We start from the raw sequence: 20,700 nt of genomic DNA, 5'->3' as shown, positions 1-20,700 counted from the left end.
TCCAACCAAATCCTTTAATTCCAGAATGACACCTTAAACACGTTCTTTTTTCCATTTAAAAAATTTTATGTCTACCTATCTTTATTTTCCTGTAACATGTATTGTCTTTGTAGTAAGAAAAGGTCTTTTAAAGATATTTTTAAAAATTTGTTTAAAACATAAACATAATCAAGACATAAATACTGTCAGAGAATCTCCAGCATGATCCAAGGGAGAGAGCATCTGGATCCACAAACAAAAACATCTAATTTGTGGGACAGATATGTCCCTCTAGTGAAGATGAACAGACTGGACTATCATGCCCGATGGTACCTGCCTTTAAAAATATCCAACTAAGCCCATTTGATCTGATTCTATACTCTTTGAACAACAATCTGACTTCCTACGTAGCTTTGTCAAAAAAAAAAAAAAAAAAAAACCCCACAAAAAAGTAATGTTCCTTTACATACTGGAATGCCACTAGTAAGATATTCTCTTAAAAACAGAAGCTATCTCAGGGACGCCTGGGGGGCTCAGTCAGTTAAGCATCTGACTTCAGCTCAGATCACGATCTCACAGTTCGTGGGTTCAAGCCCCGCATCAAGCCTCATGTCAGGCTCTGCACTGACAGCTTGGTCCCTGGAGCCTGCTTCAGTTTCTGTGTCTCCCTCTCTCTCTGCCCCTCTCCTGCTTGTGCACACATACATGCGCTCTCTCTCTCTGTCTCAAAAATAAATAAGCATTTAAAACAGAAGCTATAGGGGCGCCTGGGTGGCTCAGTCAGTTAACACAGAAGCTATCTCAACTGGATGATATCAAAGGCAAACACATAATTCCAATCTTTAAGCAATTATAGCATAAAAAGACAAAGCATGGAACTTAGCCTTATCCTAGAAATAGCAGTCTAAAACACTTAAATCAATGCAATTGCTTAACAATAAATAATCAGAAAATAATTAAAATATAGCGTGTACAATATGGGGGCAAAAGGGGATCACCACTTAAATTTCTCATTTTTTATTTCATTTTTCCTTTCTCATTAAAAAAAAAGTAATTATCTGTACTATCTTGGAAGAATCTGTTAATAGTGACATACACTTTTAAAATTTACCTGGTATTCATTTTACCATAGAAGAGCCTAGAACAGCAATGTTCAAACTAATTTTCAGCAATGATGAAAATGCTATCTCTGCTGTACAATTTGGTAGCCACTGGCCATGAGACTTTGAGCACTAGAAATGAATTTTAGATTTTATTTAGTTTTAATTAATTTAAATTTAAACAGCCAGATGTAGCTAGTGCCTACTGTTTTGGACAGTGCAGGCCTAGAAGAATCCTCAGACACCATTCATATCAACTCCCTTTTTTTAGAATTGAGAAAACTGAAGCCATAATCCACAGCTTACCTCTGGCTACTCGTTCAGATAAAATTACACTTTAAAACTGTGCAAGGTCAATCGTATTACACGTGAAGTACAGAGTGTGTCCATTGTTCCAAGAATATTACCTGGAAGTAGTTGCAGTGTGCATAGGAAGAGGCAGTGGGAGTCACACAACTACTTAGAGCGTCCATGTGGGTAGAAGGAGAGCAGCACTGTAGCACAGCTGGGACAAATTCAAACAGAGAAGAGGCATCAACCAAGTTAACCTGTGTAGCATTTAAAGCACTCCCCTTTCAACTTGGAAAGAAAAATTCCAAAGGTTTTCCTTTGGGGATGCAATAAAATTAGATTTAGTACAATCAGGTGCTATTATTTGTTGAAAACAACAAGGTAATTAACCAATTTAAAAAGTCATTTTAGGGGCGCCTGGGTGGTGCAGTTAAACGCCTGACTCTTAATCTTGGCTCAGGTCATGATCTCATGGTTCATGAGTTCAAGCCCAGCATCAGGCTTGGTGCTGATGATGCAGGGCCTGCTTGGGATTCTGTCTCTCCTTCTCTATGACCCTCCCCTGCTTGTACTCGCTCTCTTAAAATAAACAAACTTAAAAAAAAATTTTTTAAGTCATTTTAAAGGGTCATGTCTACTTTTCTAAATGATTTCTCTGGCACCTAAACATTTTGTCACCTTTCTAACCAAATATTTATTCTTATTGAATGTAATTTCATTTTACTGAAGGGGTGCCTGGGTGGCTCAGTTGGTTGGGCATCCGACTTTGGCTCAGATCATGATCTCACCATCCGTGGATTCGAGCCCTGCATCGGGCTCTGTGCTGACAGCTCAGAGCCTGGAGCCTGCTTCGGATTCTGAGTCTTCCTCTCTCTCTGCCCCTCCCCCATTCAAGCTCTGTTTCTGTCTCTCTCAAAAATAAACATTAAAAAAAATTTCATTTTACTGAAAATATCAGAACATGTTTGGAATTCCAAAATAATTGTTTCAAATATTTTAATAGTAACAAACATTTGGAGGAGGGTGTGATTTTAAGGATAAAATAAGTGAAATACTGTCCAAATGTTCTTACCATTATAGAACGCATCCAGTAAAATCCAGGCAAAAATGTTTTAACCACTTAAAGAAATTACTAAGAATTTGGATCCAAGACCAAAATCTTAATTGCTACATAAACTTGAGCAAGGTTAATCTCTTTGGGCCTCAGTTTCTGCATCTTATTAAAATGGGGGTAATAATAGTACATACCCTAGTATGTTTCTTGTGAGGAATGAATGAGCTAATAGGCATAAAGCACTTAGAATAGTACTGGAATACAGTAAACAATCCAAAAATAAATAGCTAATGCCATTATTTTAACTAAAAAAGTAGGTTTTCCTAGTTTTCTCTTTACAGTTAGGATACCATAAAAAGATTGAACTCTTTGTATTGGGATAGTTACACTTACAGATGCAGTCTTTTTTTTTTTTTTAAATGTTTGTTTATTTTTGAGAGAGAGACAGAGTGTGAGTGAGGGAGGGGCAGAGAGAGAGGGGGACACAGAACCTGAAGCAGGCTCCAGGCTCTGAGATGTCATCACAGATCCCGATATGGGGTTCAAACCCATGAACCGTGAGATCATGACCTGAGCCCAAGTTGGACGCTTAACCAACTGAGCCACCCAGGTGCCCCACAGATGCAGTCTTTTTTTTTCTTTAAATTTTTTTTTTTAACGTTTATTTATTTTTGAGACAGAGAGAGACAGAGCATGAACGGGGGAGGGGCAGAGAGAGAGGGAGACACAGAATTAGAACCAGGCTCCAGGCTCTGAGCCATCAGCCCAGAGCCCGACGCGGGCCTCGAACTCATGGACCGCGAGATCGTGACCTGAGCTGAAGCTGGACGCTCAACCGACTGAGCCACCCAGGCAGATGCAGTCTTAATAATCGGTTGAGTTTCCTCTTTTCCAGAGAAAGACTCTCCAGAATGAATGAGAATCAGTTATAACACATCACACCTTTGGATTAAACAGAGGATGACATTTATTGAGCGCCTACCATGTTCCAGGCACAGTAGTAGGTGCTTTACATATATTGCTTCATTTAATCCAAACAACAATTAAATGAAGTATTAACATTACTTTACAAAAATAAGGAAACTAAAGCTCAGAGATGTTAAATAATTTGCTGAAAGTCACAAAGCTGATATTGACAGGGTCAGCATCAAACTCCAAAGCCCAAGCTTTTTTTTCTTTTTTCTTTTTTTTTTTTTTTTTTGAGAGAGAGAGTGTGAGAGCAGGGGAGGGGCAGAGGGAGAGGTAGAGAGAGAGAATCCCAAGCAGGTCCACACCCAGCACCAGTCCCACAACCATAAGATCAAGACCTGAGCCAAAATGAAGAGTTGGACTCAACCAACTGAGCCACCCAGGTGCCCCCACATGCTCTTTAGTGTACCACAATACTTCCCAAATCTTTTCTTCTTCCTAAAATGTAACACTTTAATTTTACTAGAACTCCATTTGATGAATATTTTTGTCTTTGTTATAAGATGGCAGCTTTCTACTTTTATGTCCACATTTTTCATATTTTGTATATGCTAATAAAATTACCTAAAAAAAACTTATTCTATAATCTTTGAAAGTAAATCAGCCTAAGTGTTATAAAAATTCATTGCAATGTTTCCCAACTTATCTATTATTGACTACTGATTTTTAAAATGTCAGAAGTTCAGGGGTACCTGGGTGGCTCAGTTGGTTAAGTGTTTGACCTCGGCTCAGGACATGATCTCACAGTCCATGAGTTCAAGCTCCATGTAGGGCTCTGTGCTGACAGCTCAGAGCCTGGAGCCTGTTTTGGTTTCTGTGTCTCCCTCTCTCTCTGCCCTTCCTCCCCCTCAAAATAATAAACATGAAAAAAAATTTTAAATGTCAGAAGTTCATAAAGGTATGCTAAAAATAAATATTTTCTAATATCATATGCAGTTTAAGCCATTAAATCTTGCACATGGAAGGAAAAACCTGAAATAATGGACAGAATTCTAGTTCCAGTACACATGTAAGGGTTGATGTTTTCTGAATTACATCATTTTAACAGTTCCAGTGATTTAAAAAGCCAGACATGACTAAGATGGCCATATAAAATTCATATTCTTATCACTTCCAATATAGGTTAGGCAAACAGGTTCTTACACTTTAACCTTTAAAGATTATTCAAGCATATAATTTCAATGTTATGGATTTGAATTTGATTTCCCAGGATATTTATGCTTTCAAACATCCTGGGAAATAACTTAAATCCAAAAGGAAAACACCAAGGAAGCATCTGTAGGGTTTGCCAAAACTCTGAAAAAAAACTGGGACTTTTTTCTAGAGTTTTAACAGCTAAGGAAAACCTAGCCCCCTAGTGGCAGGAAAACCCTCAGTCAGGAGCTGCAGTATTTACCCTTCAGGGTACCATAAAATAGTGTTTTCATTACAAATAAAACAACAAAAGGTATTAGGTTTACTTTGCTAATACTGCTCTGATTCCATTGCTTACATATTTTGAATAGTTGTTAAAGTGTACATTAAAATAAATCTCTTGGGGGCTCCTGGGTGGCTGAGTCAGTTAAGTGTCCGACTTCAGCTCAGGTCCTGATCTCTGGTTTGTGAGTTCAAGCCCCTCCTCAGGCTGTCTGCTGTCAGCACAGAGCCTGCTTCAGATCCTCTGTCTCCCTGTCTCTCTGTCCTTCCCCCGAATGCATACATGCTCTCCTTCTCAAAATTAAAAACATTAAAAATAATAAGGAGCACCTGGGTGGCTCAGTTGGTTGAGTGTCCAACTTCAGCTCAAGTAATGATCTCATAGTTCATGAGTTCAAGCCCCACATCTGAGCAGACAGCTCAGAGCCTGGAGCCTGCTTCGAGTTCTGTGTCTCCCTCTCTCTCTGCCCCTCCCCACTCACACTCTGTGTCTCTCTCTCAAAAATGAATAAACATTAAAAATAATAATAGTAAAATTTATTGGATAAACAAAGTAAAATAAACAATAGAGAATATATTAGTATATAGTTGATAGCTGATTTATTATCTAAGGAAACAGCAAAATGGATACTATCCTTTTAAGTGTCCAGTAACAAATGGAAAGTAGAAAGTTACCTGCATGAAGAAAAGGGGAACATGAATAGATAATCCAAAAAGATTCCTCAATGGCTATTTCCTTACCAGTGCAATCCCATTTTGTATAATCAACAAAATAGAACAAAGTAAGATACTAGTTAGCTTACAGAATATGAAAAACTTAGCTATAGAACAGCAACTGTTGCTTGGTACGTGAAAAATTAACCTAGTGTGTATTATGAAAACATTGTGAAAGCACTGACATTTATAAAACTGAATTTATCACTATGTCCTAAGGTACATTCATCTGCATAAAGAACTTCCACTATCTTCCTGAAGGCATTGTTCACTTAAAGTATTAAATTGCATGTAGAATATAAAACTGGAAATAATGGACAGAATTCTATTTCAGGGGCGCCTGGGTGGCTCAGTTGGTTAAGCTTCCCACTCACGATCTCATGGTTCATGAGATTGAGCCCCACTTCGGGTTCCTTACTTCCAATGCAGAGCCTACTTGGGATTCTCTCTCTCTCTCTCTCTCTCTCTCTCCCAAAATAAATAATAAAACTTAAAAAAAAAGAATTCTATTTCAGATATAAATATAATAGTTAATGACATTTTTATTTTTTTTATTATTTTTTTATTTTTTATTTTTTTTTTTTAATCTTTTTTTTCCAACGTTTATTTATTTTTGGGACAGAGAGAGACAGAGCATGAACGGGGGAGGGGCAGAGAGAGAGGGAGACACAGAATCGGAAACAGGTTCCAGGCTCTGAGCCATCAGCCCAGAGCCTGACGCGGGGCTCGAACTCCCAGACCGCGAGATCGTGACCTGGCTGAAGTCAGACGCCTAACGACTGCGCCACCCAGGCGCCCCAGTTAATGACATTTTTAAAAGAATTCTGGTAATTAGAAAAATTCAGGATTACTAAAAATTATCCAAAAGTAAAAATTTTCACTCCTACTACAGGTAAGGAAAACAAGTTCATACTTGTTTATCCTATGGAGGTTATTCAAATATATAATTAAAATGTTTTGGACTTGAATTTACTCCAGAATAGTAGTGTTAGCAGTGAGAAAATTCTCAACATAAATGCTCAGCAGGAAAAACATCCTAATAGTAAATTTAGTTTCAAGATAAGTTACTATATATCTAGAACCCCAACACTTCCTCATTTGTAGTAAGGTAAAGGTCTTCTGGGAATATACCCCAAAAAAGTGAAAGCAGGCACTCAAACTAATATTTGTGCACCCATATTCACAGCAGTATTGTTCACAATAGCCAAAAAGTGGAAGCAACCCAATGTCTACCAACAGATGAATGGATAAACAAAATGTGGTATATACATACAATGGAAAATTATTCAGCATTAGAAAATCAGGAAATTTTAGGGATGCCTGGGTGGCTCAGTCCAGCAAGGAGCCTGGAGCCCACTTCGAGTTCTGTGTCTCTCCCTCTCTCTCTGCCCCTCCCCTGCCCCTGCTCATACTCTGTCTCTCTCTCTCTCTCTCAAAAATAAGTAAACATTAAAAATTTTTTTTTAAATAAGGAAATTTTGGCCCATGTAAAAATATCGATGAATCTTGAAAACAGTATGCTTAGTGAAGTAAGCCAATCTCAAAAGGGCAAATATTGTATGATTCTTTTTTTTTTTTTTTAATTATTTTTCTTTTTTAGAGAGGGGAGAGCGCAAAATTGGGGGAGAGGGGCAGAGGAAGAGAGAGCATCTTAAAAGTCTCTCCACGCTGAGTGTGGAGCCAGACGTGGGGATCGATCCCATTACCCTGGGATCATGACATGAGCTGAAATCAAGAGTCAGATGCTCAACTGACTGAGCCACCCAGGCACCACTGTATGATTCTTCTTATATGAGTGTCAGAGAGTTGTCAAGTTCATAGACAGAAAGTAGAATGGTGGTTGCCAGGAGCTAGGGGAAGAAGGGAATATGATATTAGTGTTTAACAGTATGGAGTCTCAGCTGGAGAAGATGAAAAAGTCCTGGAGATGGAAGGTGATAATGTTAGTACAACAATGTGATTGTATTTAATGCCACAAAACTGTAGACTTAAAAATGTTTAAAATGGTAAATTCTACATTATTTATATTTTACCTCAATAAAAAGAAAGACAAATATAATTGTGCTTTTGCTTAGTTTCTTCTGGCAGCTAAAGAGAACTTCCTCTTTCCACAAGAAGAAAATCAGACCTTTTCAAAGAAACAGACAATAAAGGCTGCCTGAGCACAAGAATAAGAGCATTGGAAAGCTCTTATAACTTCAGTTCTATATTTGTCTATGTACATTATATAGAATAAAAAAATAAATTCTTGAGAATTTAAATATACTTTAAAACAATAATAATCAATTCTTTTTGCCCAAGATTCTATTAAAAAAATGATACAATATTTATTTTTTCAATAAAAAATAAAATATCATAGGCACCTTGCAGAGGAAGTTGTATATTCTTACACATGACTGTATTTAACCTTTAAGATGTTAATATGTAGGGTCTTTTGAAAGATAGCTTTTAAAATATTTTATTCTTTTGGGGCGCCTAGGTGGCTCAGTCGGTTATGAGGTCATGATCTCCCAGTTCGTGAGTTTGAGCCCCACATAGGGCTCTGTGCTGACAGCTCAGAGCCTGGAGCCTGCTTCAGATTCTGTGTCCTCTCTCCCTCAAAAATAAAAGAAATGAGATAAAGGGCAGCTACAAATTACTCATCACTGCTTTAAGCTTAAAACTTAACTTTAAAAACAATGCAAAACTGACTTTGGGTCAATTCAGCATTATAACATTAGTTAAAGGAAAACATTCCTCAATATAGGCCTCTATATAAATATGAATATTTTGGGGGCACCTGACTGATTCAGTCAGTGGAGCATGTGACTCTTGATCTCAGTGTCATGAGTTCAAGCCCACATTGAGATGAGCGTGGAGCCTACTTAAAAATGAATGAATGAATGAATGGATGAATCAATCAATCAATCAATATTATTATGTATGTTCAGATATGTAGAGAATTAATACAATAAAAAGATCTAGGGGCATCTGGCTGGCTTGGTTGGTGCTTCTGGTGAAGCACATACATGACCCTTGATCTCAGGATCATGAGTTCAAGCCCCACACTGGGTGTAGAGCTTGCTTAAAAAAAATTGAAAATATATGGGGCACCTGGGTGGCTCTGTCAGTTAAGTGTCCAACTTTGGCTCAGGTCATGATCTCACAGCTCATGAGTTCGAGCCCCATGTCAGGCTCTTTGTGCTGACAGCTCTGGGCCTGGAGCCTGCTTTGGATTCTGTGTCTCCCCCACACCTTTCTGCCCCTCCCCCAACTCTGCTCTGTTTCTGTCTCTCTCAAAAATAAACATTAAAAAAAATTTTAATTAAAAATATAAAATAAAAAGGTCTAAAAGTTTTGTATACAAAAGGGAAACTGGGGCACCTGGGTGGCTCAGCAGGTTAAGCATCTGACTTCTGCTCAGATTATGATCTTGCACTTCATGAGTTCAAGCCCCAAGTTGGGCTCCCTGCTGACAGTTCAGTGTGGAACCTGCTTGGCATTCTCTCTCTCCTCTTTCTCTGCCCCTTTCCCACTCACACTTTTTTTCTCTCTGTCTCTCAAAATAAGTAAATAAAAACTTTTTTAAAAAGGAAATTAAATTACAGTAGCATGCTATGAAAATAATATCAAAAGAAAGAAATGAATCTAAGATAGGACAAGACTAAAAAGAGTCAATCAATACTGGATCTACAACATTTTGTCTTTGAAGCGATGATAAGAGTGGAAAAAATGTCATCAACTAGGCAAAGAAAATAAGCACTTCAAGAGAGGAATGACAAATGTAAGAAACGATTCAGATGAGTCATTCTGAGTCAGTTGGACAGCAATGTTCTAGTCTCAATGTTTGGCTTTACTAAAGAAATTAATTTATAAAGTAATACAAAACTCAAACTTTACTGACTATAATATTTGAAGACCAGATTCAAGTTTATTAACAATATAATTTTAAAAAATTTTTAATGTTTATTTATTTTCTTGAGAGACAGAGACACAGACAGAGTGTGAGAGGGGGAGGGCAGAGAGAGAGGAAGACACGGAATCTGAAGCAGGCTCCAGGCTCTGAGCTGTCAGCACAGAGCCTGGTGTGGGGCTCAAACCCACGAACCCGGAAATCATGACCTGAGCCCAAGTTGGATGCTCAACCAACTGAGCCAACCCAGGAGCCTCTATTATCAATAGAATTTTTAAATGAAGTCAGCTGTTGCTGTTTACTAAAATTTGATCCAAACTTCAAATCATATAGTTCACTTCAAAAAGATTCAAGTGTGACCATTATTCCAAAATTAGTTACTTCATTATTATTTCAAGAGCTGAGTTTGAAAATGATCATTATCCTGCCTCTGAGAATGATATTCTATTTAACTTTGGTTAAGTCATTTGTAATGCTCTTCATAAACAGGTACTCATTAACTACTGGTTAAGTTGCTCACTACTTTTTGCCTCCTTCACCTAAAATTTGGAGGAGTCAAATACTTCTACAGTATTTTTATGGCACTTTCTTTTCCATAGTAGGTTGCTTTTACTTACGAATACAACCTTTTTTTTTTTTTTTAAGTTTATTTATGTATTTTTGAGGTGGGAGGCGCTGAAGGAGAGAGAATCCCAGGCAGTCCCCACCCTGCCAGCACAGAGCCTGATGCGGGGCTCAATCTCACGAACTCTGAGATCATGACCCGACCTGAAACCAAGAGTTGATGCTCAACCAACTGAGCCACCCAGACACCCCAACAATACAACTTTTTATTTATATAGTACTTTAGAATGTTCAAAGCAGTCTTGCTTATTACATTATGGCATAGACCTAGTCTATGTAGTAGGTATCATCATGAGATCATGAAACTTATTTTCAGAACCTCAGAAACTTTATAGTCACTTCAACGTTCCCAAAACAAAAATTCAGATAACACAAGATTCTATTTCACATGTACTGTACACTATCAAAACATCAGCAGCACTTACCTGTTCTTTTAATGTCTGTTTCCTAGCCCTTACCTTGAACTCTTGGACATAATTTTCAATTAATTAATCTATTCACCTATTTATTTCTTTATTTGACAATTTTCAACTTATAATTTTACATCCAAGCTAACATAAAATATTTTTAAATAACATATCCTAAATCATAATAATTTAACAAACAGTATTTCTATAATGAATGAATAATAGTAACTATTTGTAATGTTTTCTGGTAAATGATACTTAAGTGGTTCTCAAAAAATTTAGAACTAGGTGTTTCTGAGAAGATTGTCTGGAACTTGAAATACATGTTCCCATAAAACAACATCATATAAGTTAATTTGGCTCCTAGACCAGATTATAACCACCTGTACCATAAGTGTAGGACTAATAATATAGAACCTAACCACCATATCTAACATGTCCATAGGAAAATGCCTCCAAAATTCCAAATTGGAAAGCCAAGTACATTTCTACATTTCTCTTGCTGCAGGCCTTCCAAATTTAAACTCCCCAACAGCTTCTGAGTCTTTAGTAGTTTGAGGAAGGGGGTTTGGAGGGAGTTTAGGAAAGGAAACACTTACTGGTAAAGGGAAGGGAGGTAAGGGTATTATCCAGTTGATGGGCTACAGAATGTAAAACAAGTGTAAGGAAGACACAGACTGTCTCTCTCTATATGCATATGTATTGTATGCATGCATGGAACACAGCTGAAATTATAATTTAGATAGTAATGCCTAATCTGTTCATTAAAATGTTGAACTATAGTATTCACTAGAAGATATAAAACTTCTAACATGAATTTAGTCATCTATTTTTTGTTTTTCAAAGAAGTAGCTGAAAATATGAAAAAATACTAGGCTTCAACCTTTTTTTAAAAATTTCTAATAGGCAAGGGGCACTGGGGTGGCTAAGTCGGTTGAACATCAGGTCATGATCTCTCAGTTCAGGTCATTATCTCTCAGTTCAGGTCATAATCTCTTGGTTGGTGAGTTTGAGCCCCACATCAGGCTCACTGCTGTCAGCGCAGAGCCCACTTCAGACCCTCTGTCCCCCTCTCTCTGCCCCTCCCGTGCTTGTGCACGCATGGGCGCTCTCTCTCAAAAATAAACATTTTAAAAAAATTTCTAATAGGCAAAATGAATAAAAGTGCTAAGTCATCCTTAATCCATATACTTCCTTTCCTTTTCCTTCTCAATTCCATCCACCAAAAGAGTAGCAGCTCTAAAAATATACAAAACCCAATCTAATTTAAATTCTTGTTTTATTATTTTAATATCAAAATATTATATATTTTGGGAAAATCAAGCAATCTCTTTTACTGCTATATTTAGGTAGAATGCAATAAGCCAATAGTAAAAGAATACAGTTGGGTGATACAGCTAGAAAATAGTGAGTACTGTTACAAACAGAAGTTAACAGATTTATAACTTTTAAAAGTCAACAAATTATTTAATTCCCCTAATTTACATTCTTTTAACCTATTCTAGCTTTGGATTTCCTCCTGCCTGGCAGAAATGGTGCTTCCAGATCTACATATTTGAGAAAATTAATATTCCTAGAACCTTAATTCATTGGGCAAAGGAATACCCTCTTTCTTCTCTCTCTGGTCTTTTCTGAAAGCCTTGACCCTTGTCATATGTCTATTGCCCCTTTTGTCACTCAGTATTAAAGCACTTTACATGATGAAATACACCATGATTATATGGTGTTCCTGCAAAACAGAAAATACATTTGAATGGAAAGGTAAGGCTATTATCTTGCAAAAGTGTACCCCCCCCAAAAAAAAAACACTCTCCCCACCCACCCCAAGAAACTTAACACATGGTCACTATCATAAGGATTCCTGATTAGTGGCTTGAGATCTACAGTATGTCTTCAATACCCTTGGTTGAGCTCTAGGTCAGCTGTCACTGTCAGGTTCTCTTCTCTGCTACTCTGCAGTTCTTAGTTGGCTGGGATTAACACTGCAGGGACTGCCCTGTCAAACCACACCATCACATTTTTACTAGAAGAATATGATTTAGTTTTAAGAGATAGAAAGTATGCTCTTTTATTAAACTTCATCACTGAGATGCTAAAATGATTTCATTATGAGGTAATCTCACCTATAACATTAAAAAATGTAATATATACAGTTGACCCTTGAATAACATGAGTTTGAACTATGTGGGTATTTCTGGATATTTTTGATACAGTACAGTATTGTAAATGTATTTTCTCTTATGATTTTCTTAACATTTTCTTTTCTCTAACTCACTATGTTATAAGAATATAGTACATAATACACATAACATACAAAAAATGTGCTAACCAACAGTTTATGTTATCTTAGGTAAGGCTTCCAGTGAAAATAGGTTACTAGTAGTTAAGTTTTGGGAGGATGAAAAGTTACACACAGATTTTCAACTGCATGGGGTCAGCATCCCAACCCTGCATTGTTCAAGGGTCAACTATAACATGTATATAAATGTTTTTTAAAGAAACAAAATACTGCAACAAGAGCAGAGTCAGAACAAGGTCCCAGTGTAGTTATGTCCTAATTTCATTACTAGGACCCATTTTGAAGATATAAAAGTTTCACTAAAAACATACATCTTTCTGTACCAACAAAATGTTCACAATCTTTAAGAACACAATGAAATTTTATATATTGCTCAAAAACATGTTCTGATGAGAAATCTTTGACATTTCTTATGTGCATATTCATACTATTTTTAAGAATGCAGAAATGCATTTAGAAATACAAATGCCCATTATAAAATACTTTAAGAGAAGCCACTGAACTTGAATTTCTCATACCTGTTGGATAGTAGGCTTGGGAGTACTGCGCTGAGGGTGTGTAGTTACTGTATTTTTGGGAGGAGCTGACCATTGTTTGAGGACCTTGCTGAACGTGTACAGATGTGGCGCTTGGCTGCAGGGTATAGGTAACCTCAGTCGGAAACCTCTGCAGTACAGGAAATGGAACCCCTTTATCTGAAAAAGTGGGAGACGTTTCCACTTGTCCTGGATGCATTCCAAGGGAGTTCTGCCATGTTCTAGGAGGAATCGGGGTCCGATCTAAACCTTTCAGAGGGAAAGTACTATGGTTGTGGGATGAAGCTGATACGTAGGAGTAAGGAGACAAACTATCTCGCCGGAATGACCGGTGGAATTGTCCTACAGCCACTGGTCCTGCATAAAAGAGGAAGAGCGCGTTTACTAATTTTATATTGTACCACTGGATGTAGTAAACTAAAAGTTACAAAACATGAATATGTTCAATTCTCAGCCATGTTTAACACAACAGAAATTTAGTTCTGGTAAAAACAAGTTCAGAATCCAGAATACAAGATTACACATACAATGCTAAAAAAATAATCAAATAAACTTTTGCTTGGTTCTCAATCTTAGTAAGAGACAAAGTAGCCAAACTCCAATATTAAATCAAATGTTAAATCAAATTCAATGTTCAAAGACTTTTATAGATGATTCAGTCATCTTACCTTTTTAACCTCAGTTGATTAACCCAGATTTTTCCAATCTATAAGCTACTTCGTAGAAGTTTTAGAAATTCCACTCAGTCTTTCAGATCATTGAGAAACCTTAATAATATGCACAGAAGTAAACACTTAACCATATACATAAAAGAAATAAGTGGGGATCAAATAAGAACTATAACACAAACCAAAAAGAAAATGCTCTTTACTCCTTTTCAATTTTTTTTAAAGCTCATCTTTGCAGAAAAGTCAGGCTTAAAAACTTTGACTCGGTTCTTTTCTTCCTTTCTTAATCAAAAATTTTCTATGATCAAAAAAAAATTTATTTTCCATAGTCTTTTTTTCCTCAGAGTATCCCCAGTAGAGTCCCTTCCTAGATATCCTAGGTATCGGCAGCTCTCAAACACTGATTTACATCTGAAATCACCTGTAGAGTTTGTTAAAAATCCATATACTCAAGCCCAGGGATTCTGATATTTGCTTTCTCCTATCTAGTAAGGTAGAAAGGAATTCAAAAGTGGAGATAATGAAGAGAGAGAAAGGGCATTACTATATAATGAGGAAAAAAGAAAATATACATGTTGCAGGCTGAAATTATTTTTCAGACTGTGATTCTTGAACACAATAAACAAAACTAGCCTGGGGTGCCTGGGTGGCTCAGTTGGTTGAGCATCTGACTCTTGATTTCAGCTCAGGTCACGATCTCACAGTGATGGGATCAAGCCCCATATTGGGCTCTGAGCTGAACATGGAACCTGCAGAGCCCATATGGGATTCTCTCTCCCTCTTTCTCTCTTTCTCTGTCCCTCCCCCAGTGGTTCTCTCTCTCTCTCTCAAAGTAAATAAATAAAAATTAAAAAAAAAAAAAAAGCTAGCTTTATTTTCCCAGGGAGGATGTTAAATTATGTGGTTCACAAATTCCTTTCAATTTGTTCTATTAAACTAATCTATAAAACAGAGGGGACATCTAATTTATGTGCTACTCCTCTATTAAACTATATGGTAAAAGATGGCACTCAAATACCTACTTTTCCAAATATTTTAATTGTAAACCCATTCAACATGTTATACATCTTTCATTCTATTTCTGTGGTGTTTAATTTCCTCTAAAGAATAGAGCACTAGGAGCATTCCTAACCACTTCTGGTTTGGCCCTGCCTGATTCAAGCCAATTTTCTTAATATAAACTCTTAAAAAATAAAAATTAAAAAAAATAAAGCATTAATGACAAAAACAAATACATACATACATATATATATATATACACACACAAATCCTAAAGTAACCTGGAAATCAAGAAGTCTAAATCTAACGGGGGAAAAAAAGTCTAATTCAGAAGACTGAATGTATTCAAATGATACATACCTCTTAAAAACTGCTTTTCTTTTTTTTTCCTTTAAAGTACAAAAAAACAGTTTTTATGGTACTGGACTAGCAATTCCATATGTATACACACTTTGAACTACCAGAAACAATCCTTTAAGACTTAAACATTTTTTGCTCTTCACAACAGGTGTTTCTGAGATCTAAAACTACCCACCACTTGATTCTTCCTTGGATGCTTCACATGCTAAAACTATATATCGCTACAGTGTGAAATAGCTAACCCTTCTTCCACCTTCTTTAGGGTTAAGATATTGATGAATTTTCAGACTGTCAGTAACTTAAACAGTTTATTAAAGAATTCTTTACCTTGATTTATCAAAATATAAAATCTACTTCTATCATGATAAAGCGATGGCCAAACATTCATATACTTTTAGATGTTTTTAGATGCATATGAAGACTGATAGGATTAGAAGGGCATTCTTTTACATTTGTTTTTTAAAAATAAAGAACTAAAACACATTCAGCTCTTATTTATTGTTAAGGGTTACCTCATAGGGCTCTATTCTGACTAACTTCACAGAATATCGTCTGTATGTTTTCAGAACATCTGCAAGATATATTTGACAAAGTTTAAATCCAGAATTTTAGAAATGTAAGGCAGGATGCATTTCTGTTCATAAAGGTCTTGTTCCTTTTATATAAATGGCTCTGAACTAATCAATTCCCAGGAAAAAAGTCTGCCTCTTGAAAGCTTGATATCCCCAGGCCAAAACAGATTATCTACTATTACTCAGACCTGTTACTTAGTTTAGAAAGTTTTAACAAATATTGTAAAATAAATTGCCACTAAAACCAAAATAACAAAGTGGAGCAAAAGAAAAAAAAAAGGGAAAAACATGTGATTTTCACATTTCTTATCAAGGACATTCCTGAAAGGTGAACAAGACAACTATTTCAATGGATCTAGATAAAAAGGTACTAGAACAGAGGATGCTATTGTAAAAAAAAAAAAAAAAAATGACATAAGTATTCAAACCATAAGCTGAAGTAGAACACAGAAAACAAAGTGGAGACTAAGAAGTAGCAGTACAGTCAGACATATAACTAAAGAAATGGTCAAGCAGAATAAAAACTAGGTGAAGAGAAACAGAAGAGCCAAGGGCTTAGAACACAGAATTAAAGCGAACGAAGTTGGCCCAGTATTCTTGAACTTAGAATTACATTCCACCCACATCAGAAACACAATTCCCTAGTGAACCAAGCCTATCGTGTAGACAATACACAACTGACATACCTTCTGCACATACCAACAGGCAGATGGTAAAAAATAGGAAATGTGTGAAAACTACAATAATCTAGGTATATGTGGATTGATGTAATATCTACACTGCAAAAATATGAATTAAATTCATGTTATTCAACAAATCTTCAAAATGCTGACCAACTGAACTAAAGTTCATCTATATAGTTATAGAAGTGTGTGTATATATATATATAAACTCTTTATATATATATTATATATATAAACTATATATATTATATATATAAACTCTGTATATATATATATATTATATATATAAACTCTGTATATATATATATATATATACACACACACACACATTGAATTTCTATAACTATATATATATGTATGAGTTCAACTATAAGAAAATCTGACCGTCGGCAGCCCCTGTACTTCTTTCATTAAAATGGACTCTATTCTTAGAATACAACTGGGTTTAGGATACGTCAGGAGAAAAAGAGAAGTGAAAAAAGTGAGCAAGACTTGGTTTTTATGTATGCACATTTGTATGTTTCTTTGCCTGAAGTAGTTACCCTATTACTCCCAAGAACACACTTTCCAGTCTTTTCTCCTTACACCCACCAGATACACAACCTAAAAAACAAATACCCACGTCAGAGATTCTGTCAAATGCATGCCAGGGTATTGTCTCCAGTGCCTTTCCCCATGCAATTCCCCACCAAAATCAATGGCCATCACATGGAAGTGGCTTAATATTCCTTTAGAATTCCTTTAGAACATTCCTTTGCCACTGCTATTTTTCCAACTTGTTACTAGAACTCTAACCTAATCCCTTATCTTCTAAACTCCACACACAAGCTAATCTCTTATCTTCTAAATTCCAAATGAACAAAATGCTGCCTCATTCATAACCCTGGGCCTAGGTTAAATCAAACAAAGTGTTACTTTTATTTGTATATTTTTAGCTTCCCATAACTAAAAAATAATCCTTACATATTTATGTTAGATCCAAATTAACATGGTGAAAATGTTTCTGTTGAAGACAAGAATGAATTCTCACTATTATATCCAGTTGCTGTTTTGAAATACTGCCTCATATCATGGACTCTTTAAACAGAGAAAAGGAGTATTTGCCACCCTCACCTTCCTGGAAGAGGGGGAAGAGCATCGGAAGCCAAGTTTACAAAATAATTTTCTGTCAGAAAGAATTTTTGAGTTTTTAGTAAACATATTTATACAAAGTTTTTTCATGACTGAAAGGTTGTAGCCAATAGTGAAAGATTCAAAGACATAAATGTGAACTTCCTAAAATTCCTTTTAACTACAACTTGACAGTAAAGAAAACCATTTTGCCTTCTGTTTGTCTAACCATAACACCTCAAGTAAAGATCAGCTCTAATTAGCTATGATGAAAGAAACGTTTGGCCAATTCGTTCTATGCAGGAACAGTATCTTATGAAAAATTAATATATTATTATATATTTGCCCTTAAGATACACAGTGTTAACCTTTCTATATATTACTTGGAACCTAAAATACGATTGTCAGAACATCTCTTCAGACTTCTTAGATGTGTCAATGGGTAGAAGGTGGCATGTCTCTTCAAGGGCAAACTTCCACTCAAGGTACCATGGTTCCCTTCGGTCGGTATAAATGTTCTACGTTTTCCTGGCTGACTTTGTTCCTCCCCACCTTGGCCATCATATCCTCACCCTCTACAGTAACTGTTTTGCTTCCCATTAGAGCAAAGGAGACCCTCCGGTGTTTCTTCCCGACCTAGTGCTTCAACAAAGGGCTACTTATTCTAGATGTTGGAGAAGGGAAGGGAAGAGTCTCAAGAAGGTAGATGGCTATGGGGGGTTGGAGTTCAAGAGAGGCCAGGTACAGCAGAAAGACTACAGCAGAGGTCCCTTTGGCTGCCAGTGGACAATTAACCAGAACGGACTAAAAACGCCAAGTCCTGCCAGGGGACACACCGGCGGAAAGGGGGTGCTGGCGGTCGTGGGAAACGGTGGGGGCGACGTGACCTATTTCTCGGGAAGCCCAGCAGACAGTGGATCACCTTCGCACCTGAGGATGTGTGAAATGCCCTCGGAAGCGGCGGTTGCTCCCCGTCGCCCCATGTGCCTGGTAGTGGTCATGGACTCACCATGCGGCTCCGGCCGGGGCCCCGCGGGTGGCGGCGGCTCTTGGTGCTGCAGCGGGGAGGTGGAGGCCGAGGCCGAGGCCGAGGCCGAGGCGGAGGCCGACGTAATGAGGAGCCTCTGGAAGCGGTTGGGCGGCCGGCAGGGCACCTCCAGGCCGGCGGCCAGCTTGGCCTTGTTGGCGCTGGTGAGCCTCTTGAGGTGCACCAGCAGCTGCGGCTGGTCGCGGCGGAAGTGTGGGCTGTGGAAGTGGTGGAGCGGCCCGTCGCCCGCCGGTCCGCCGCCCCCCGGCCCCGGCCCGGGCCCCGCCGCGCCCGGCCCGCCCAGCACCACCTTGCGGAAGCCGTAGAGGTTGAGCTGTCGGATGAAGCTGGTGAAGTTGGTGGTTTTGAAGAGCTCGGGCTCGGCCCCGGTGCCCCCCACACCGCCGCCGCCGCCGCCGCCGCCACCGCCGCCGCCGCCACCGCCCCCGGCCCCCGCCCCGGGCGGGCTGAGCAGCTCGGCCTCGAAGAGCGGCTGGTCGATGAGCAGCCCCTCGCCACGGCCGTCCCAGCGGATCGAGCGGTACCGGGGACTGTTCACCAACCGCCACAGCTTGGCGGGGAAGTTGTTGGGGTTGATGGGGGTGGAGAGCAGCGCCTCCTCCATCGCCCCCGCCCGGGCACTGGGCCTCGCCCCGCAGAGCCTGGCTCTTCCACCCCGTTCTCGATCCCCTCCCCCTTGCCCGGCCTTCGCGGCGCCCTGCCCCCTCCTGCCTGCGCCAGGCCCGCCGCGTACCCCGGGACCGTTGGCGCACGAGCCTCTGCCGCGCCTTCCAACGCGGCCAATGGGGCCTCGAGTTCCCAACCGCGCGGCCGGACGTGGCGCGAGCCAACCCTCCCCCTGGACTCCGCGTCGTCCGACCCTTGCAGCAGCGTGGGGCGCGGCGGCAGCAAGGCACGTTTCCTCGGCGACGTCCCCAAACCGCCAGACTCCGTGGTGTTGCAGCCCACCAGGTACTATTAAGTCCTGAAAATAAATAAACCTGATTATCCATGGTGGAATACCAAGATTCATGCTGATCACCGCAACCAGCGTGTGAGGTTTCAGAATTCGGAAACTGTGCACTTGCCAATTCAAAGTCAGCCATTCTTGAGAACAAAGGGGCTAACTCTATAATCTGAGTAGCCATAAACTAAGTATAAACGAACAGTTTAATTGCTTGTCTTCCCAAAATAAGAATGGTGATGGGGGTATGGTATCCTGAGTAAACAAAGTGATCTTTTAAAGAGTAGCATTTTATGTTTTTAGATATACTCTTTTACGTCAATATTTTGCTCAGGACAGGTTTATTCAAGGTGGGATGAGAACTGAGGTGGCAATGAGGAGGGAATCAGAATATAATTACAATCCTCTGTACCTGGTCAACCAGCTGATGCTATTTTAGACATTGAAGAGAAACCTGACATGAGATGGGGTAGAATTCTACGGTAGCCATAATGCTAAATCCCTTTCTATCAATAGATAAGAGTATGGTGAGAGCTATGCTGATAGAAAGGTCCATTTGGAGCACCTGGGTGACTCAGTAAGTTAAGCTTCTGATTTTGGTTCAGGTCATGATCTCACTCAACACTTTGTGAGCTGGAGCCCAGCAGTGGGCTCTGCGCTGACAATGTGGAGCCTGCTTCTCGGGATCCTCTGCCTCTCTCTCTCTCTCCCTCTCTTTCTCTCTCTCTGCCCCTCCCCAGCTTGCAATCTCTTTCTCTCAAAAGTAAATAAACATTGAAGAAAAATTATAAAAAAAAGAAAAGAAAGGTCCATTTAAAAATGGAAATTGGGACACCTGTGTGGCTCAGTGGGTTAAGCCTCTATCGATTTCTGCTCAGGTCATGATCTCATGTTTCATGAAATCCAGCACTCATCTCCCTCCCCCCTCACCCCCACCTTCCAGCTCTGCACCAACAGCGTGGAGCCTGCTGGGAATTCTCTCCCTCCCTCTCTCTCTCTCTGCCCTTCCCCCTCCTCACTTTCAAAATAAATAAAT

At 38.8% G+C, this 20,700-nt stretch overlaps 1 protein-coding gene across 2 annotated transcripts in view; it reads right to left on the bottom strand.

Moving 5' to 3' along the window:
- The window catches only part of HSF5 (heat shock transcription factor 5), a 50,329-nt gene extending 30,508 nt beyond the window's left edge, over positions 1 to 19,821 (bottom strand). The window contains exons 1-3 of one of the 2 annotated variants that reach the window (XM_045044645.1): positions 19,011 to 19,821; positions 13,264 to 13,440; positions 1,487 to 1,584 (exon numbers count right to left, since the gene is read on the bottom strand). In XM_045044645.1, the coding sequence (XP_044900580.1) occupies positions 1,487 to 1,584; positions 13,264 to 13,440; positions 19,011 to 19,806 (1,071 nt within the window). In that variant the 5' untranslated portion in view covers positions 19,807 to 19,821. Of the gene's footprint in view, positions 1 to 1,486; positions 1,585 to 13,263; positions 13,639 to 18,682 lie in introns of both variants that reach the window. The other variant, XM_011289117.4, reaches the window with a different exon arrangement.
- Positions 19,822 to 20,700: the final 879 nt, after the last annotated feature.

Source organism: Felis catus, chromosome E1, assembly GCF_018350175.1.
Source record: "Felis catus isolate Fca126 chromosome E1, F.catus_Fca126_mat1.0, whole genome shotgun sequence".
Classification (NCBI taxonomy): Eukaryota; Metazoa; Chordata; class Mammalia; order Carnivora; family Felidae; genus Felis; species Felis catus.
The sequence above is the reverse complement of the archived record's forward strand: the minus strand, read 5'-3'. Positions and strand labels throughout refer to the sequence as shown.